The 22,459-nt window shown below is 47.3% G+C and overlaps 1 protein-coding gene across 1 annotated transcript in view; it reads right to left on the bottom strand.

Moving 5' to 3' along the window:
* Nucleotides 1-7,082: 7,082 nt before the first annotated feature.
* The window catches only part of XKR5 (XK related 5), a 33,903-nt gene continuing 18,526 nt past the window's right edge, over nt 7,083-22,459 (bottom strand). The window contains exons 5-7 of the mRNA XM_063915109.1: nt 20,417-20,586; nt 11,463-11,574; nt 7,083-9,854 (exon numbers count right to left, since the gene is read on the bottom strand). Coding sequence (XP_063771179.1) covers nt 8,701-9,854; nt 11,463-11,574; nt 20,417-20,586 — 1,436 coding nt within the window. The 3' untranslated portion in view covers nt 7,083-8,700. The remainder of the gene's footprint in view (nt 9,855-11,462; nt 11,575-20,416; nt 20,587-22,459) is intronic.

Below are 22,459 nucleotides of genomic sequence, written 5' to 3'. Positions count from 1 at the left end.
AATCTTTCTTAGAGTGCCCAGTCTCCTGCGGAGCCCGTCTATTCCCCATGGTCCTTACGGAGTCCCCAGCATCCACTAGGACGTTAGAGAAAGTGACTTCAGGCTTTTTCCCTTTATACATGTGTACCCTCATGTCAGGGACAGGGGGTTCCTCAGTAATATGCAAAACCTCTTTAATGGCAATAATCATGTACCGTATACCCTTAGCCACCTTCGGCTGTAATTTTGCATCTTCATAGTCGACACTAGAGTCAGTATCTGTGTCATCGATCTGGGATATGGTGCGCTTCTGAGACCCCGAAGGACCTGGCGCCCCAGGGACAGGCATGGACTGGCTACCTGACTGATCCCTAGCTTCTGCCTTGTCTAATCTTTTATGCAATAGATTGACATTTGCATTCAAGACATTCAGCATATCCACCCATTCCGGTGTCGGCGTTGCCGACGGCGACCTGACATTCAAACACTCCCCCTCCACCGTAAGCGAGGCTTCCTCGTCAAACATGTCGACACACGCATACCGACACGCTTCACACACACAGGGAACCCCTTTTTTGAAGACAGTATCCCTGTCAAGGCCCTTTGGAGAGACAGAGAGAGAGTATGCCAGCACACACCCCAGCGCAATAACCCTGGAGACCAACACAAAATGTTTTTCCCCAGCAGCGCTGTATAATATGTAAACCGCCAATTATGTGCCCCCCCTCTCTTTTAAGCACCCTTTCACCGTGTGTAAGCAGGGGAGAGTCCGGGGAGCTTCCTCTCAGCAGTGCTGTGGAGAGAAAATGGCGCTGGTGAGTGCTGAGGGAGAAGCCCCGCCCCCTCGGAGGCGGGCTTCTGTCCCACTCAAACTTAGTAAAATATGGCGGGGGCTCTTTTATATACATGTACAGAGCCCACCTGTACATGTATAGAGTCTTTTTGCCATGCAGAGGTTTATATTGCTGCCCAGGGCGCCCCCCCCTGCGCCCTTACAGTGACCGGAGTATGTGAGGTGTATGGGAGCAATGACGCACAGCTGCAGTGCTGTGCGTTACCTCAGTGAAGCTGAAGGCTTCTGCCGCCTGACGACTTCTGTCTTCTGTACTTCTAGCTCTGTGAGAACGGCGGCGCGGCTCCGGGGGTGGACGCCCAGTAAGAACCTGCGTTCACCCCTTCTGGAGCTAATGGTGTCCAGTAGCCGAGGAAGCAGAGCCTATCTTTGACAAGAAGGTCTGCTCCTCTCTCCTCAGTCCATCGATGCAGGGAGCCTGTTGCCAGCAGTGCTCCCTGTGAAAAAGTAGTAAAAGGTAGAGAAAAAAATCCAAACAAAAATGCTTCTAGGCAGAGAACTCTGGAGAGCTCTCTGCAGTGCACCCATCTTGCTCTGGGCACAGTGTAAAACTGAGGTCTGGAGGAGGGGCATAGAGGGAGGAGCCAGTGCACACCCAGAGTCCAAAGCTTTCTTAAAGTGCCCTATCTCCTGCGGAGCCCGTCTATTCCCCATGGTCCTTACGGAGTCCCAGCATCCTCAAGGACGTTAGAGAAATAAACAATAATATTATTATAGTTACTTACGGCTCTAAGAAAGGGCAGAGGTGACCTAATTAGTGGCATAAACATAGGAATGGATTGAAAGCATCTCTTACAAAAAATAAAGAAAGGTACCTGTAATCAGTACAGAGGATTATAGTCAAGGAATTTATCTAATTGATTTTTTGGGGGTAGGAAGGAACAGTGGGTTCTGTTTTGCCTCTCTCTGGATTAACACCATTCAGAGATAGAAAAGGTTAAACTTGCAGCATCTTTAGGACTATGGGGGTCATTCCGAGTTGTTCGCTCGCTAGCTGTTTTTAGCAGCCGTGCAAACGCTATGCTGCCTCCCACTGGGAGTGTATTTTAGCTTAGCAGAAGTGCGTACGAAAGGATCGCAGAGCGGCTACAAAGTTTTTTTGTGCAGTTTGAGAGTAGCTCAATACCTACTCAGTGCTTGCGATCACTTCAGACTGTTCAGTTCCTGTTTTGATGTCACAAACACGCCCTGCGTTCGTCCAGCCACGCCTGCGTTTTTCCTGGCAGGCCTGCGTTTTTTCAAACACTCCCTGAAAACGGTCAGTTGACACCCAGAAACGCCCACTTCATGTCAATCATTCTGCGGCCAGCAGTGCGACTGAAAAGCTTCGCTAGACCCTGTGTGAAACTACATCGTTCGTTGTAATAGTACGTCGCGCGTGCGCATTGCGCCGCATACGCAGAAGTGTCATTTTTCGCCTCATCGCTGCGCAGCGAACGAATGCAGCTAACGATCAACTCGGAATGACCACCTATAAGCAGGACTGAACCATAACTGTGCCTTCTGCAAGTACTTTTAATGTTTCAAATTTTTGTTTCCTCTTCAACGTGTGCCAGATGAATACCCAAATATGGTACACAGAGCTACTGCACTAGTGCGTAATCAGCGGATTCCCACATCTAAGGGAATACTTGAACCAGTTACTAATTAGTGCAGCTGACCAACGTCCACTGGGGGCACTGTCCCCATGAAGTCTATGAATATTTTATCAATCAGAGATCCCACTCACTATATAACGCCTTACAGCACCAGCATGCAGGGAAATGGGGACACCTGACCCGTGAAGCCAGTGCCCTGCCCTTACTGAAAGTCTCCTTAGGTCAATTTGCATAATTATAGAATGGTTTGGTAACAAATAAAAGTGCACAATGGGAGGCAGGATGACTGTGTCCCGCTTTAACCTTTACACCGCGTTGCTCTTACTTTATAACCCGCATAAAAAACACTTTACAGAAATGTCACAACGCACTGGACACAATATTGTAAAAGTATATGCTGTAATGCTGGGAAAGGGGCCAATCGTCACACCTTCAGGACATAAAGGTAGAACACGCCGTGTCCTGCTGCTGTAGGAGACAGGTGCCTCTAATGCAGAAATAAGATACTTTGAATCGGTTGAAGTTTCCACTGAAAATACATTTGAAATCCAACCACAGGATACGAGGGGATTAAAAATTGCAAATGTCCTTGTGACGGAAGACAAAGCTCACATTACCCTCAAATTACTATTTAGATTCTATACTTAGCTATCCTTGGCCGGCTGCGAAACGCGTCTGCTTAGCAGTTGGGCTGTCTGGAGTGGTTCCGGTATGAATGGTCGACCATGTCATGGTCGACAGTCATTAGGTCGACCACTATTGGTCGACATTGATATGGTCGACATGGGCACATGGTCGACACATGAAAAGGTCGATATGAGTTTTTTAAACTTTTTTTGGTGTCGTTTTTTGCGTAAAGTGACTGGGAACCCCAATTAGTGCACCGCGTCCCCTCTCATGGCTCGCTTCGCTCGCCATGCTTCGGGCATGGTGCCTTCGCTCCGCTACCGCTTCGCTCGGCACAGATTACCGTTCCAATCGTAGTCCACGTGGATCGTAAAGTATGGAAAAGTTCCCCAAAAGAAAAAAAAGTTAAACTCATCATGTGTCCATGTCAATGTCGACCAATAGTGGTCGACCTAATGACTCGACCATAACATGGTCGACCATGTGAACGGATACCGTCTGGAGTTGGCCACACTCCTGCCATAAAATGCTGTTAGGAGCTGATATTTGGCGTCTTTGTCCATATACAGCGGTGGACAGGCCGGCTTGATCGGCCACATCTGTACAAAGTCATAAACTGCATTGGGAAACCTAAATCTTGCGGCCAGCCCACGACCACCTAAACCATGCAATCATGGGTCAACTATATTTACGGAGCCAGCTATGGGCAACGGGCTGCCTAACTGATCAAAGGAACGCCCTTATTTTGGTCCTCTTTCTTGTGATCTGGATATGGCCAATATATTGCTGCTGACGGAGAGGTCCATGCTCCAGGTTGTCGGGCATGTAGAAGTTGCGCTTTCAGAGATCTTTTTATCCCGTAGTAAAGGCGACATGCGATCAAGGCACTTACTGGTTTATTGTTAGAGATACACACATATACAGTTATAACACGTCCATATTAGCTGCTAGAAACTTTCATTTATAATGAAGATTATCAGGAGTGGGCAAGAGTGTGTCTGCGGTGGCCGGCTAAAGAGAACAGGGAATGACGTCTGCTTTCATTCTCGAGTGGCGACTATTGCCCATTACTGGTCTGTAAGACACAAAGCTGCTTCTTCGAGGATATAAACGTGTCCAGATAAAAATGCCACATGCAAAATGAAGGTGAAGGAAAGTCCAGAGTGAGGAGGTCAATGTCTACAAAGTGGTTCCCACCAGCCTTGCATTACAGAGCTGAGTACCGACTCATTCATGGTCGCTTATGTAATATTCTGTTCATGTCCATTTCCAACTTTATTGTAATATAAATACAGGCACAAGTAAGGTCAATGAAGTTCATTAGTACACAAAGCTAAGGTCCCAGAGCAGAGTCTCACGTCTGTTCCGCAAAGACCAAGAATCTGCTGAAACATTACTAAAGCGATTGTTAAATAATGCAAAATACATTTCAAGGAGAAGGACTGAGAAGACACCTAATCCTAGATAACCATACGCCATTACAGTGCATCCAGAAAGTATTCACAGCGCTTCACTTTTTCCACATTTTGTTATGTTACAGCCTTATTCCAAAATGGAATAAATTAATTTTTTCCCTCAAAATTCTACACACAATGGCCCTCATTCCGAGTTGTTCGCTCGCTAGCTGCTTTTAGCAGCAATGCAAACGCTAGGCCGCCGCCCTCTAGGAGTGTATCTTAGCAGAAGTGCGAACGAAAGATTAGCAGAACTGCACAGGAAAAATGTCATGCCGTTTCTGAGTAGCTCCAGACCTACTCCTATCTTGCGATGACTGCAGTCGGTTTAGTTCCTGGTTTGAAGTCACAAACACGCCCTGCGTTCGGCCAGCCACTGCCCCGTTTCTCCAGCCACTCCTGCGTTTTTGCCTGACACGCCTGCGTTTTTTAGCACACTCCCTGAAAATGCAGAGTTGACGCCCAGAAACACCCACTTCCTGTCAATCATACTACGAACACTCGAGCGACTGAAAAACGTTGCTCGAGCTTGGGTAAAACTGCAAAGTTTTGTGTGAAAGTACTTAGCGCATGCCCAGATTTGCCGCTTTTTCACTTGATCGCTGCGCTGCAAAAAACGGTAGCGAGCGATCAACTCGGAATGACCAACAATACCCCATAATGACAACGTGAAAGAAAGTTTTTTTTTTTTAGATTTTTGCAAAATTTATAAAAAAAATTAAAAAAACAAGAAATCGCATGTACATAAGTACAGCCTTTGCTCAATACTTTGTTGATGCACCTTTGGCAGCAATTACAGCCTCAAGTCTTTTTGAATATGATGCCACAAGCTTGGCACACCTATCTTTGGGCAGTTTCGCCCATTCCTCTTTGCAGCACCTCTCAAGCTCCATCAGGTTAGATGGGAAGCGTCGGTGCACAGTCATTTTCAGATCTCTCCAGAGACATTCGCAGGAGTTGTCCTGAAGCCACTCCTTTGATATCTTGGCTGTGTGCTTAGGGTCATTGTCCTGCTAAAAAATTAACCGTCGCCCCAGCGAGTGGGCAAGAGACTCTGGAGCAGGTTTTCATCAAGGATGTCTCTGTACATTGCTGCATTCATCTTTCCCTCTATCCTGACTAGTCTCCCAGTTCCTGCCGCTGAAAAACATCCCCACAGCATGAAGCTGCCACCACCATGATTCACTGTAGGAATGGTATTGGCCTGGTGATGAGAGATGCCTGGTTTCCTCCAAACATGACACCAGGCATTCACGCCAAAGAGTTCAATCTTTGTCTCATCAGACCAGAGAATTTTGTTTCTCACGATCTGAGAGTCCTTTAGGTGCATTCTGGCAAACTCCAGGAGGGCTGTCATGTTCTTTATTACTAAGCAGTGGCTTCAGTCTGGCCACTCTACCATACAGGCCTGATTGGTGGATTGCTGCAGAGATGGTTGTCTTTCTGGAATGTTCTCCATAAAGGAATGCTGTAGCTCTGACAGAGTGACCATCTAGTTCTTGGTCATCTCCCTGACTAAGGCCCTTCCCCCCGTTTGCTCAGTTTAGATGGCTGGCCAGCTCTAGGAAGAGTCCTGGTAGTTCCGAACTTCTTCCATTTACGGATGATGGAGGCCACTGTGCTAATTGGGACCTTCAAAGAAGCAGATATTTTTCTGTACCCTTCCCCAGATTTGTGCCTCGAGACAATCCTGTTTTGGAGGTCTACAGACAATTCCTTTGACTTCATGCTTGGTTTGTGCTCAGACATGCACTGTCAACTGTGGGACCTTATACAGACTAGTGATGAGCGGATTCGGTTTTACTCTGTTCTCAAAACCGAATCTTATTGGCTATCCAAAACACGTGACATCAGTGAGCCAATAAGATTCGGTTTTGAGAACCGAGTAAAACCGAATCCGCTCAGACAGGTGTGTGCCTTTCCAAATCATGTCCAATCAACTGAATTTACCACAGGTGGACTCCAATTAAGCTGTAGGAACATCTCAAGGAAGATCAGTGGAAACAGGATGCACCTGAGCTTAATTTTGATCTTCATGGCAAAGGCAGTGAATACTTATGTACGTGTGATTTCTTCATTTATTTTATTTTCAATAGATTTGCAAAAATCTCAAAAAACAAACTTTTGTCACGTTGTCATTATGGGGTATTGTGTGTAGAATTTGGTGGGAAAAAAAATTATTTATTCCATTTTGGAAAAAGGCTGTAACATCACAAAATGTGGAAAAAGTGAAGCGCTGTGAATACTTTACGGATACACTGTGTGTCAGAGAAAGACGTAAATGGGCTTCAGGAAGCTATTCAGAGACGAACGCAGATCGCAGCATATGTAGCGGGGGGGCCACCCTGCATGAGTGAGACCCCCCCACACGATGCGTCAGCAGTTAGATTGCGCAGGTATCGGAACTAAGGTTGGCCCCTGGCAGCGCAGCATGGCTGAGCTGTCAGTGGCCATTTTTCCCCCCTGGAGCGGCTCCGTGTGACGTCACTGCGCGGCTGCGTCCAGGTCTGAATCGGGCCCTATGTCTTAAACGTATTTTCGATCTGGGAGAAACAGCGCTAAGAGTCTTCAACCAATGCGTTCTGATTTATAAAACATCATAATATCCATTTTCCAGGAACACTGACAGCACAATCCAAGAATGGCGAGAATACAATGTCATCCAGGAATGCTGGAAATATAACATGATCCAGGAATGCTAGGAATACAATATTCAGGAATGTTGGGAATACATTATCCTCCAGGAATGCTGGGAATACATGATCCAGGAATGTAAGGAATACACGGTCCTCCAGGAATGCTGGGAGTACAGTATTACTCGGGAATGCTGTGGATACCTTATCTGGCATGAATGTTCGGAACACAATAGTATCCAGGAATCCGGAACCTTCTGGAAATGTACGACCATCATATTTTCATAAGAAATACAATATCATTCTTAAATATCTTATATAAAAAAGTAGTGTGCAGAAAGGCTTAATAAAAATATTCATACACTGCAAAATATATTACATCTACAGTAACATGTCCAGTACGTCATACGCTAAACACCAGGTAGATTTTACCTTTGGTCCAGTATATTATAAATACTAAGTCAAAAACACAAAGATTATTTGGGTTACTATTAGGCTTTAACATAACCACGAGCTTTTATTATTGTATGTATAAGGGTTTAAAGGAGTGTAGAACCTAAGCTAGACAACCAGGAAACCTCAAGGGCCCCAAAAGGACCACATCCTTGGTGGAAAATCTCCCTGCTCCCTGTGATACCTGGGGGTAAATCAATGACCCTCATTCCGAGTTGTTCGCTCGCTAGCTGCTTTTAGCAGCCGTGCAAACGCTATGCCGCCGCCCTCTGGGAGTGTATCTTAGCTTAGCAGAAGTGCGAACGAAAGGATCGCAGCGCTGCTACAAAAAAATAAAAATTGTGCAGTTTCAGAGTAGCTCGAGACTTACCAACGGCAGCGATTCTATCCATGGAGAACGCAGCCCATCCATCCACCAGGGACGGGTAACATTGGCCGGCTCCTGTTGCTTCCAGTGACCCCAGGGGCTGAAGATGATGACTGCCTCACTGTGCAGGCGGCGGGTACATATTTCCCTTTATATAACGGTTTCTGTCCTAATCTACAGGAAGACTGCATACACAAACCTTGCACCTTATAGGGCAGTATATCGGCTAAAATAAATATACCGGTCAGGTCACATGACCTTCGGGTGTAACTGTAAGAACTAGTTATCTCTCAGCAGATTATTATTACTACATAAAACATATGTATTACAGTTAAATACGAGATTAATACTATATAATTATTATATGCAAGTGATCTCCCTAGACGGTTAGGCCTAGGGACTGATAGGTTACAAGCCACAGCCCGCCAATTCGTACATCATTATACGAACACCCCTGACGCTTGCAGGGCGTCTCTCTTGTGATTTGCTCTGCGAGAGTACCACAGCAGATGCAAAAGGAACCTGTGCCAGTGGCTGCATATGCCACGTCTGTGGTATGCGCCATGTACCGTCAACACTATCAGAACAAGTAACTTTCTCCAATCATGCTGGACAGGGCAATAACCGAGACAGCATATTATAATGTAATACTAAATGCTGTTCAGCGAATCCCATTGGAAGTTGGGTTTTATATTGTGACTAAGACTTTCTTCATACTTTGAGACATTGGTCGAGACTAGGTTGTCTCAGTCGCCTGATCAAGCCTTCTCCTGGCTTTGGTCTCCTCCCGCGGTCCTAGATCTACACTCGTGGCTTGTGGTTTGGGAGTGGACGTGAAACAGGGTTTCTCCTCCTTAATGAGCCTTCCCGTCACAGATGGAGGGAGAGACCCGGCAGTCAGTAAGTGGTAACGGCTTTTCCCTGAAGGTTCTCCAGCCTCCAATATTCCAGTCTCATCAGTGGACATATCCGATTCCTCACACAGGCTGATCACATCCTCTGCAATGCTCCTCTGGAAGTTGCTGTTGGCCGCCAAGCTTAGAATAGGACTGACACACATGACTGGTAGCTCCTTGGCCTCAACAGCCTTGTTCTCAGGTGTTTCCTTTAAGGAACTGTCCACTGAGGCTTTTAATCCAGTCTCTGGGGCTGCCACTAAGCAGTCTGCGTCCTTCTCCGAGAGGACCATGCCATCAGTGTGCGCGCTGAAGTACAATGTGGCACTGCCAAGCATCCCATTGCTTGGGGAACCAGCTGTAGCCACCCCAGATACTTTGGCAGAGGAACAAGTCCGGCCATCAGCAGCCAATTTATCACCCTTCTCGGATGCACCTTCCCCAGATGTAGAGTTTCCAAGAGTCACATATGTAGAGGATTCCTGTGGCCCACACTTGTGACCTGGGTCAGTATCTCCTTGCATTTGACCCAAAAACCACGGCTCCGACTTTAAATAGATACCATTAGGGGGCACAGATTTGTTTTGGACTGATACAACATTGGTCTTCATCAGAGGCTGCTGAGCATTTGGAGTGCCCCCAAGGTAAAAGAGGTCTCTGGGGCCACCGTCGCCGAATGCAGCATTTATTTTTGACCGGTTTCCGGTTTTCATGGCTAGCTTCAAAAGCAGCAAGTGATGGTGATTTGTAGCCACCTTCATCCAGGCGAGGTCTTCGTTTTCGGGCAAGGTTTCCTGCTCCCTACTCTTTGGGTTGAGGTCTTGTCTTCTAAACAAGTCATCCACCTCTTTGTTGGACATTCGATGCCACCACCTGGAGGAGATGGAAGACTCATTTCCCTTGCCACGGGCCGCTCCACCTGTCTTAAAGCTTTGAGTGATTTCTGTCGATTTGGGGTGCAGGAGAGTGTAGTAAATAATTAAAGCGGCACAGCCTGCAGATCATTGAGAAAAACACAAAACATGTTACTTGGATGGATGCATGCAACAGAGCGAGAGAATAGATACAGGATGAGGGTTAGAGTCCCACAGACTATGCGTGAGAATAGCGTCGGTTCTACCTGCTCATCCTCCGACCAACTGGGACATTCTGGGCACTCATTATATAATAGATATAGGTGGAAACAAACATCTTCTGTGGCACACATTGCGGCAACAGGGTGGACTCATTCAAGTGTGTCACCGGGCACGTGTAAGAGACTAAATATGACAGCATGCACTGAGCAACTTCAATGTAATGTGGAATCTATGGACATTTGGGGATTAGGAAAAAATAATCATTTCCCCTGGTGGGAGTAATCTACTGAGTGAGGGAGCTACTGGAGAAAGGGTGCGTGCGCTTATTCTTCAATGGAGATCTATGGATAGGGGTGTGTAGTATAATGACTCAGTAGCCACGGGGGCGGGGGGTGGTAATAGTACAATAGAGATCTATAGACACTAGGCTGGGGGCCTTTATAGACACCCATAGGGGTGTTTATTTCACTAAAATATCTAAATATGATTTTGACAAAATTAAAAAGTAATTGAGGTAACTTACAATAAGAAATATCCAGCGAGGTGGGTAAGGGTTTATTAGAATACAGTTCACTGTACATATTTTTGTGTTTTGCGTCACTTATGTATTCATGGGATAAACAACAAATACAGGACCTTATTCAGTAAGGATTGTAGTTTCTGCTACACTTCTGCAATCAAATAGTTGCCGCCCAGAAATTGAGAAAACGCCAATTGCAGAAATTGCAAACACATCGCAATATGCCGGCTGATCGCACAACCATAAGCAATTACCGGAACATGGAAGATTTTTCCTATCTGCGCCAGGCAAGGTTATCCACAATTCCTGCGACACAAGAGGCTGGAAGTGGTCATCGTTGACATCAGAGGCCCTCCTTGAAAACGCCTGGACACGCCTGCGTTTTTTCAGACACACCCAGAAAACAGCAGGTTTCCGCCCAGAAACGCCAGCTTCCTGTCAGTCAAACAGCGGCTGCATTGCGATCACGATGTGTACGCATTTTCTGTCACTATCAATCGCGCGCGCGTAATGCGAACTCTGCGCATGCACAGTAGTTCGATAATCGGCAAGATTGCGATTAGCAAATTTTACAATCCTTACTGAATAAGGTCCATCTAACAACTGCTTATTCCCAGCCATAGGGCCACATTTAGATGTGCACCACCCTCCCACGCAACAGAGTAAAGAGCAGAGTACACCTGCCTGCGCTCTGAAACAGAAGCAATAGCATCCCATAATAACGCCACTTATTTAGATGTACTTTGCTGTTATGTGTGTACTATTTACACTGGAAAATATTCATCCACGATGTCAGACCTGCTGTAAATCTAACACGCGTGTTTTTATTGTTGTAGAAACCAATTTAAAAAGATACAACATGGAAAATGACCAGTAATATTAAATAAAGCCTGCGGTTCTGTTTCACAATGAGTTTCATTGAAACGAGGCTTCAAACTCAGTTACGCTTTTAACAAGGCAGAAAAAAATGTTAAGTGATCTTTATTAGGCATGACTAATCGCTCACCAATAAGAAATCCTGACATGACAGCCACAGACAGCCTGACGTTGCTCCACACTGCCTCCTGCAGGAAGTCTGTAGCCAGCAGCAACAGAATGCAGTTTTCCAGCAACATGATCTAGAGGAGGCACGGAGGAAAGGACACGGTATTCAATACAATTTACACAGCTTTCTGTCACACATCATCTCACTGGTAATAGTTTTCTCTTTCACACAGAGCCGAATGCCCCATGGGGGCCCTCCGCAAGATACTATTCTGGGCCCCTTAATCTCCTGCACTTAAAAAAATAAAGACAATCTATAAAAATAAAGACAACATCAGGTTCTACAAATACAGACTATGGGGTATATTCAATAAGAGTCGGATCCATTCCGACATGCAGTTGTCGGAATGGATCCGACAACCCCTATTCAATGGACGGCCAAATCCGACTGTCGGATTTGCCCGTACACAGGGACCCGTCCTGCCACTGCTGTCAGCGGCCAGGTGCGCAGATGGTGGCGGGCGAGAGCGGGATGGCGGTGGTGGTAAGCTGGGCAGCGGGGGGGGAGCAGAGATCGGCAGCGGCAGGAGGAGCTGGCTGCAGGGAGAGATGTGCCTGCAGGCGGCGGGAAGAGCTGGCTATGGGGGAACATGTCTGCGGCGGCGGGGGGAGGCGCTGCAGTCTCTCCCTGCAGCGCCTCCCCCCGCCGCCGCAGACATGTCCCCTCGCAGCCAGCTCCCCCCGCCGGCCGCCGATCTCTGCTCCCCCCGCGGCCCGCAGCACCTCTCTCCATCTCCTCACCTCAGTCTCACTTGTTTTCAAGTCGGATTGAGTTTGTCGGAAAGGGGTCCAAAACCTGTCGGATTTGGCCCAATTTCCGACAGAATAGCCACCGATCCACGTGTTTTCCAAAAAGTCGGGAATTCAGCCCCTATTGAATAGGTCGGAAACCCCTTCCGACCTATTTCTGCCGGAAGATGCCGTCTTTCCGACAAGACGGCAGCTTCCGACAGTTATTGAATACAGCCCTAAGCATGTATTCATGCAAATCCTACCCCATCAGCTCATCCCTAATGGATCATCTGGCTTATGGACATTTTTTTGTGGGCGGCGGTCCAGACAACGCAGACGTGCCTGGATCGTTTTCATGGCGGCTGCGTGACGTCAGCCGTTCCAAGGAAATAAACGCCGCCGGGCCGCCTGCTAGCACAGCCAGGAGTCAACCTTAAATCGATGCGCCCGCAATTAAATTGCAACCGCATCGCCACACACGCATACTGGGCGGCCCCTAGCATGGAAGTAGATGGACGCAGGTCTCGCTACGGATGGAACGATCTGCGTCCATCTCTGAATGGGGCCCAAAGTCAGTTGTGTGGACGGATCTTGCCCGTTATCGTGCTGCACATGCTCTGGAGCCAGGCGTTGCACCTCCACTTGCGACGGAATTGCAGTTCAGTTTGTACAACGGTGTTCTCAGGGTCAGGCACAATTAATTACACAAGTACACAAACTGGATACATTTTAAAAGACATTTAGTGGGGTCAGCTCATTGTAACGGTGAATGTAATTATGCTGTAAATAAGAATTTACTTACCGATAATTCTATTTCTCGGAGTCCGTAGTGGATGCTGGGGTTCCTGAAAGGACCATGGGGGGATAGCGGCTCCGCAGGAGACAGGGCACAAAAAAGTAAAGCTTTTACCAGATCAGGTGGTGTGCACTGGCTCCTCCCCCTATGACCCTCCTCCAGACTCCAGTTAGGTACTGTGCCCGGACGAGCGTACACAATAAGGGAGGCAATTTGAATCCCGGGTAAGACTCATACCAGCCACACCAATCACACCGTACAACTTGTGATCTAAACCCAGGTAACAGTATGATAACAGAAAGAGCCTCTTAAAGATGGCTCCTTAACAATATAACCCGAATTTGTTAACAATAACTATGTACAGTATTGCAGATAATCCGCACTTGGGATGGGCGCCCAGCATCCACTACGGACTCCGAGAAATAGAATTATCGGTAAGTAAATTCTTATTTTCTCTATCGTCCTAAGTGGATGCTGGGGTTCCTGAAAGGACCATGGGGATTATACCAAAGCTCCCAAACGGGCGGGAGAGTGCGGATGACTCTGCAGCACCGAATGAGAGAATTCCAAGTCCTCTTTTGCCAGGGTATCAAATTTGTAGAATTTTACAAACGTGTTTTCCCCCGACCACGTAGCTGCTCGACAGAATTGTAATGCCGAGACCCCTCGGGCAGCCGCCCAAGATGAGCCCACCTTCCTTGTGGAATGGGCCTTAACAGATTTAGGCTGTGGCAGGCCTGCCACAGAATGAGCAAGTTGAATTGTGTTACAAATCCAACGAGCAATCGTCTGCTTAGAAGCAGGGGCACCCAACTTGTTGGGTGCATATAGTATCAACAGCGAGTCAGATTTTCTGACTTCAGCCGTCCTTGAAATGTATATTTTTAAGGCTCTGACAACGTCCAACAACTTGGAGTCCTCCAAGTCGCCAGTGGCCGCAGGCACCACAATAGGTTGGTTCAGGTGAAACGCTGATACCACCTTAGGGAGAAAATGCGGACGAGTCCTCAGTTCTGCCCTATCCGAATGGAAGATTAGATAAGGGCTTTTATAAGATAAAGCCGCCAATTTAGATACTCTCCTGGCGGAAGCCAGGGCCAGTAACATAGTCACTTTCCATGTGAGATATTTAAAATCCACCTTTTTCAATGGTTCAAACCAATGGGATTTGAGGAAATCTAAAACTACATTTAGATCCCACGGTGCCACCGGAGGCACCACAGGAGGCTGTATATGCAGTACTCCTTTAACAAAAGTCTGTACCTCAGGAACTGAGGCCAATTCTTTTTGGAAGAATATTGACAGGGCCGAAATTTGAACCTTAATAGATCTCAATTTGAGACCCATAGACAATCCTGATTGTAGGAAATGTAGGAAACGACCCAGTTGAAATTCCTCCGTCGGAACACTCCGATCCTCGCACCACGCGACATATTTTCGCCAAATGCGGTGATAATGTTTCGCGGTGACTTCCTTCCTTGCCTTAATCAAGGTAGGAATGACTTCTTCTGGAATGCCTTTCCCTTTTAGGATCTGGCGTTCAACCGCCATGCCGTCAAACGCAGCCGCGGTAAGTCTTGAAAGAGACAGGGACCCTGTTGTAGCAGGTCCCTTCTCAGAAGTAGAGGGCACGGGTCGTCCGTGACCAACTCTTGAAGTTCCGGGTACCAAGTCCTTCTTGGCCAATCCGGAGCCACTAGTATTGTTCTTACTCCTCCTCACCGTATAATCTTCAATACCTTTGGTATGAGAGGCAGAGGAGGAAACACATATACTGATTTGTACACCCAAGGTGTTACCAGTGCGTCCACAGCTATTGCCTGTGGATCTCTTGACCTGGCGCAATACTTGTCCAGTTTCTTGTTGAGGCGAGACGCCATCATGTCTACCATTGGTCTTTCCCAACAGTTTATTAGCATGTGGAAGACTTCTGGATGAAGACCCCCCTCTCCCGGGTGAATATCGTGTCTGCTGAGGAAGTCTGCTTCCCAGTTGTCCACGCCCGGGAAGAACACTGCTGACAGTGCTATTACGTGATTCTCCGCCCAGCGAAGAATCTTGGCAGCTTCTGCCATTGCACTCCTGCTTCTTGTGCCGCCCTGTCTGTTTACATGGGCGACCGCCGTGATGTTGTCCGACTGAATCAACACCGGTTTTCCTTGCAGGAGTGGTTCCGCCTGGCTTAGAGCATTTTAGATTGCTCTTAGTACCAGAATGTTTATGTGAAGAGACTTTTCCAGGTTCGTCCATACCCCCTGGAAGTTTCTTCCTTGTGTGACTGCTCCCCAACCTCTCAGGCTGGCGTCCGTGGTCACCAGGATCAAATCCTGTATGCCGAATCTGCGGCCCTCCAATAGATGAGCCTTTTGCAACCACCACAGAAGATATACCCTTGTCCTTGGCGACAGGGTTATTCGCAGGTGCATCTGAGGATGCGACCCTGACCATTTGTCCAACAGATCCCTTTGGAAAATTCTTGCATGGAATCTGCCGAATGGAATTGCTTCGTAAAAAGCCACCATTTTTCCCAGGACTCTTGTGCATTGATGTACAGACACCTTTCCTGGTTTTAGGAGGTTCCTGACAGGTCGGATAACTCCTTGGCTTTTTCCTCGGGAAGAAAAACCTTTTTCTGAACCGTGTCCAGAATCATCCCTAGGAACAGCAGACGTATCGTCGGAAAACAGCTGCGATTCTTGGAATATTTAGAATCCAGTCGTGCCGTCGAAGAACTACTTTAGATAGTGCTCTTCCGACCTCCAACTGTTCTCTGGAACTTGCCCTTTTTAGGTCGTGCAAGTAAGGGATAATTTAGATGCCTTTTTTCTTTGAAGAAACATCTTTTCGGCCATTACCTTGGTAAAAAGGCCCGGGGTGCCGTGGATAATTCAAACGGCATCGTCTGAAACTGATATTGACAGTTCTGTACCACGAACCAGAGGTACCCTTGATGAGAAGGACAAAATTTGGACATGGAGGTAATCCTTGATGTCCAGGGACACCATATAGTCCCCTTTTTTCCGGTTCGCTATCACTGCTCTGAGTGACTTTATCTCGATTTGAACCTTTTATGTAAGTGTTCAAAACATTTTAGATTTAGACTATGTGTCACCAAGCCGTCTGGCTTCAGTACCACAATATAGTGTGGAAAAATAATACCCTTTTCCTTGTCGTAGGAGGGGTACTTTGATTATCACCTGCTGGATATACCGCTTGTGAATTGTTTCCAATGCTGCCTCCCTGTCGGAGGGAGCCGTTGGTAAAGCAGACTTCAGGAACCTGCGAGGAGAAGATGTCTCGACTCTCCAATCTTTACCCCTGGGATAATACTCGTACGATCTAGGGGTCAACTTGCGAGTGATCCCACTGCGCCCTGAGACTCTTGAGACTACCCCCCCACCTTGAGTCCGCTTGCACGGCCCCAGCGTCATGCTGAGGACTTGGCAGACGCGGTGGAGGGCTTCTTTTCCTGGGAAAGGGCTGCCTGCTGCAGTCTACTTCCCTTACCTCTATGTCTGGGCAGATATGACTGGCCTTTTGCCTGCATGCCCTCATGGGAAAGGAAAGATTGAGGCTGAAAAGACGGTGTCTTTTTTAGCTGAGATGTAACTTGGGGTAAAAAAGGTTGGATTTCCCAGCTGTTGCTGTGGTCCCCAGGTCCGATGGACCGACCCCCAAATAACTCCTTCCCTTTATACAGCAATACTTCCATCTGCCGTATGGGATCTGTATCACCTGACCACTGTCGTGTCCCTGACATCTTCTGGGAGATATGGACAACGCACTTATCTTGATGCCAGAGAGCAAATATCCCTCTGTGCATCTCACATACATATATATAGAATGCATCCTATTAAATGCTCTACATGAATAAAATATTTTCAGTCAGGGAATCCGACCAAGCCAACCCAGCACTGCATCTCCAGGCTGATGGCGATCGCTGGTCGCAGTATAACCACCGTATGTGTGTATATACTTTTTAGGATATTTTTCCAGCTTCCTATCAGCTGGCTCCTTGAGGGCGGCCGTATCTGGAGACGGTAACGCCACTTGATAAGCGTGTGAGCGCCTTATCACCCTAAGGGGTGTTTCCCAACGTACCCTAATTTCTGGCGGGAAAGGGTATAACGCCAATATTTGCTATCGGGGTAACCCTACGCATCATCACACACTTCATTTTATTTTATCTGATTCAGGAAAAACTACAGGTAGTTTTTTCCACTCCCACATAATACCCTTTCTTGTGGTACTTGTAGTATCAGAAACACGTAACACCTCCTTCATTGCCCTTAACGTGTGGCCCTAATGAGAAATACGTTTGTTTATTCACCGTCGACACTGTATTCAGTGTCCGTGTCTGTGTCTGTGTCGACCGACTGAGGTAAATGGGCGTTTTTAAAACCCCTGACGGTGTTTCTGAGCCGCCTGGACCGGTCCTAATAGATTGTCGGCCGTCTCATTTCGTCAACCGACCTTGCAGCGTGTTGACATTCTCACGTAATTCTCTAAATAAGCCATCCATTCCGGTGTCGACTCCCTAGAGAGTGACATCACCATTACAGGCAATTTCTCCGCCTCCTCACCAACATCGTCCTCATACATGTCGACACACACGTGCCGACACACAGCACACACACCGGGAATGCTCTGACAGAGGACAGGACCCACTAGCCCTTTGGGGAGACAGAGGGAGAGTCTGCCAGCACACACCAAAAACGCTATAATTATATAGGGACAACCTTATATAAGTGTTTCTCCCTTATAGCATCTTTTATATATATACAATATCGCCAAAATCAGTGCCCCCCCTCTCTGTTTTAACCCTGTTTCTGTAGTGCAGTGCAGGGGAGAGCCTGGGAGCCTTCTCTCCAGCTTTTCTGTGAGAGAAAATGGCGCTGTGTGCTGAGGAGATAGGCCCCGCCCCTTTTACGGCGGGCTCGTCTCCCGCTATTTTTGAAGTTAGGCAGGGGTTAAATATCTCCATATAGCCTCTGTGGGCTATATGTGAGGTATTTTTTGCCTCTAATAAGGTTTTTATTTGCCTCTCAGAGCGCCCCCCCCAGCGCTCTGCACCCTCAGTGACTGTTGTGTGAAGTGTGCTGAGAGGAAAATGGCGCACAGCTGCAGTGCTGTGCGCTACCTTTATGAAGACTCAGGAGTCTTCAGCCGCCGATTTTGGACCTCTTCTCTCTTCAGCGTCTGCAAGGGGGCCGGCGGCGCGGCTCCGGTGACCATCCAGGCTGTACCTGTGATCGTCCCTCTGGAGCTAGTGTCCAGTAGCCAAGCAGCAAATCCACTCTGCACGCAGGTGAGTTCACTACTTCTCCCCTAAGTCCCTCGTTGCAGTGATCCTGTTGCCAGCAGGACTCACTGTAAAGTAAAAAACCTAAGCTAAACTTTCTCTAAGCAGCTCTTTAGGAGAGCCACCTAGATTGCACCCTTCTCGTTCGGGCACAAAATCTAACTGGAGTCTGGAGGAGGGTCATAGGGGGAGGAGCCAGTGCACACCACCTGATCTGGTAAAAGCTTTACTTTTTTGTGCCCTGTCTCCTGCGGAGCCGCTATCCCCCCATGGTCCTTTCAGGAACCCCAGCATCCACTTAGGACGATAGAGAAATCGGTTTATGCGTAAGTCACACAAACAAAACAATACAGCAAATCATGAACAGCAATAGGGTCTGCTCCCAATTACCAGCTGGCAACGCACAGCAGTAATTATATAACAAGACGCAGACGGCCGGACTGTAAATGCCATCTCACCCTCATCGCCGGCCATACGAGAGCTGCCACAATGACAGACCAGCGTGTGATCAGGAATACAATACTTACTTCACTGATGGGAAAAACACACAAAACAATTGTGGGCGGGCGGTATATAGGACGGGACAATATGCATCTTATTATAAACCGCAGCCATGCATTCCCTGGAAGTAATCTGTAACAGGCCTTAATGGGTCACTGTATTTGGTCTGTTATAAATCTCTGATTTATTCTATTTTGTGTTATGCATGTACGTTCTCTGTTGTTACAATGGACCGTCACAGCGGATCCCAGCTCGCCAACATATATTACATGCTGTAGATTTAGGTTATAAAATGGTTTGTGAACCAATAATGCAATCTGGTGATCTGTAATTCAGTGTCATCGAGTCTGTGAGTAGAACGTTTAGGGTATAATTGGTTTGTGCAGATTTAGTTTGTTTTGTGGTTTGTTTTTTTTTTTTGGTAAGTTTAGTTTATTTTAATTTCTGGCACCACCAAGTTTGGGGGCTCATTAACACTTATAGCTATAATTCAAAACATTTTCCGTAACATGTAACATTGGTCATGGGAGATCTCTCAATTTATTAAGCAGATTATTCATGAAAGTAACTTGGCGAATATGTAATGTTTCAGCGTCGTGTCCAAATACTTTATACAAGTAACTTGATGGTTCTGTTACAGTATTGTATCTTCTGGTTGCTTCTATGGCTAGATCAGATCAGGGATTATTTAAAATGCCTCCGTGCCCCTGGGAACGGGCAAGTGGCCTGAGGCATCGAGGCACCGCACTGCAACATTGCTGGTCCCAATGAGAGAAAAAGGTATAGAACAGCGCACAGCGGGCACTGCTTGAAAACTGCACTCCTAGGTAGGTTTAAAACTCACGTCGACCTTGAGTTTCAACCTATTTCAGGTCTCGACCTTGTCACTGTCGACTGCTATTGGTCGACCTAATGGCTATCAACCTAGTTACTGTCGACCCAATGATCCACACCCATGAATTACACAGGTTCTCTGGCTGGATGACTTCAAGCCTACATTCCACCTGGTCTTAATCAGCCGCAGAACCCGTGTAATCCATGAGGATCTCGGTTTAAAGGAATAGTACAAGTAAGCCTATTTTAAAGAAAACGTTAAAGTACCCAAGTTCCTGTCTGGTACTTCTATGCATCATAGACCTTTATCGTCCCCTAGTGGATGGATGGGGAAATGTTAGTAGACGATGGTAATAGCCACAGGGGTTGTCATGCTAAAAACATGATAAGAATAAAGTTGACTTTTGCACGGTACAAATTGCAGCACAGGCTTGTTCCTTATCTTTGCAAGATTATCCACTGTACTATTTTATGATTGGCTGGCTCAGCTGAATTGACCAGAAGCAGCCAATCATCATATAGTAGGAAGGGGGAGGTGCTGACAACTGCACATGGAGACAGTTGTCTGGGATTGCCTGGAAAGCAGAATTCTGCAGCTGATAGAGAATCCACTATAACCAGTAGGTCATTACTGAGAAGACCACAATCTGAGTGGTGCAATAAGCCACACTGAGTATAAAGAGGCTTTTTGTGGGTTAAAAAATCCAAGTGCAAGAACATCAAAAGGGTCTTCCAAAGATTGAGCCCTTACCACATAAAAGATGGCGATGCGATACCGTGAAGGCCCATCCCTGACATTAATGAAGCAGAAGACGTAGACAGCTCCGAGGAGGATATTAAACAGTCTCCAATAGCAAGGTCTGGCGATAACATCAGTCTGCTGAGCCACCAGCCAGAAGGACATGACCAGCCAGTGTGCACCTGCGGAGAGATGAGGACTGTTAGGGTCCAAATGAGGACAGCACTTACTTCTACAGACAATGCACGATTTAATATGATCTCTGCATTTCAGCAGCAGCTATAATACCCCAATACCTATTATATTTATTTATATACCTGTTTTCACAGCATCACAGAGTGTTTCATGAAGAGTGTGGGTGCCATAAATAAATGCCACTCTCATTCTTACTTTTTTTTAACGAACAGTAAGAACCCTGGAACTCACATAGGGGTATATTCAATTAAGGTCGGATCCATTCCGATATGCATTTGTCGGAATGGATCCGACAACCCCTATTCAATCTCATCTCAATTCGACTTTAAAAAAGTCGAATTGAGATGAGGGACCGGAGAGGTAGGTGACCAGCGGGGAGACGGGACAGACGGAGCAGAGCAGCGCTACAGCAGCGCTGCAGGAGGTTGTCTCACGGCCGCCAGACCTCACGGCAGTGTCCACCCGGCTCCAGCAAACGTGACCTCACTTGCTGGAGCCGGGTAGACGCTGCCGTGAGCAGCGCGGCTGTGAGACATCCTGCTGCAGCGCTGCTCTTCCCTGTATGCCCGCGGCTGTCCCCCTCCTCCTCCTCCTCTGGGTCCCACATCTCAGTCCGACATTTTTTTATGTCGGACTGAGATGGTCGGAAACGGGGCCAAATCCTGTCGAATTTGGCCCCGTTTCACTCAAAAGTACATGAATCGGCAGCTATACCGCCGATTCACGTACTATTCGACAAGTCGAATTCCACGACTTGTCGAATAAAAACTGCTGGGACTGAAGAGGTCGAATCATGATTCGACCTTAAAAATTCGAAAACTGCCGTCTTTTCGACAGACGGCAGTTTTCAACCCTAATTGAATATAGTATCTGAAACAGAGACCCCCAACATTGCACTGCTGCTCACATAAAGGAAGGACTAGCTCAGTCCCAGAGAGATTCCATCAAGGCTGGTAGGACTATCCCAGAATCTCAACTCATACCAGTCTTCCAACCACTGGTGCCTCTTTGCCACCGTCAGCTCCCTCCTCTGCCCACCCCCACCTCCTCTCCCCTCCTCAGTGTCTGCACTTGACTTTGCCACTTATTTCACATCCAAGATTGACGCCATACGTCAGAACATTACATCTCACCAGACCATCAGCACCCAGCCACCTCCCATCCCTTGCCATTCCATCTCTTTCACCAACTCTGACATCTTTCTCCCATGTATCTGGTGAGGAAGTCATGGTCCTCATCCCCCCACCCGTCCCCTCCCGCCTCCTCCGCTACCTCTCTTCTGCCTGTTCCCATCTTGTTCACGTTCTCAATCTCTCCCTCTCATCAGGCACTGTCCCCTCTGCCTTCAACCATGCACTCATCTCCCCTATTCTTAAAAAACCTACCCTTGATCCAAACACCCTCTCCAACTACCGACCCAACTCTCTCCTCCCTTTTGCCTCCAAACTCCTTGAGCATATTGTCTACAACCACCTTACTGCCTTTCTTTCCTCCCACCCACTGCTTGACCCATTCCAGTCTGGCTTCCATCCTTTCCACTCCACTGAAACTGCCCTCACAAAAGTCTGCAATGACCTCAATGCAGCCAAATCTAAGAGCCACTACTCTCTGCTTATTCTTCTTGACCTCTCTGCTGCTTTTGACACTGTGGACCACCCTCTCCTACTGCAAATCCTTCATTCTTGGTCTGTGTGATAGTGCCCTCTCCTGGCTGTCCTACCTCTCTGACCTTTCCTTCTGTCTCCTCTCATGGCTCCACCTCCCCCCCACTTCCACTAACTGTAGGTGTCCACCAAGGTTCTGTTCTTAGTCCTCTCCTTTTTTTCCCTCTATACGTCCTCTTTAGGTGATCTCATTAGC

This window comes from Pseudophryne corroboree, chromosome 4 (assembly GCF_028390025.1).
Source record: "Pseudophryne corroboree isolate aPseCor3 chromosome 4, aPseCor3.hap2, whole genome shotgun sequence".
Classification (NCBI taxonomy): domain Eukaryota; kingdom Metazoa; phylum Chordata; class Amphibia; order Anura; family Myobatrachidae; genus Pseudophryne; species Pseudophryne corroboree.
This window is presented reverse-complemented; position numbering and strand designations above follow the sequence as displayed.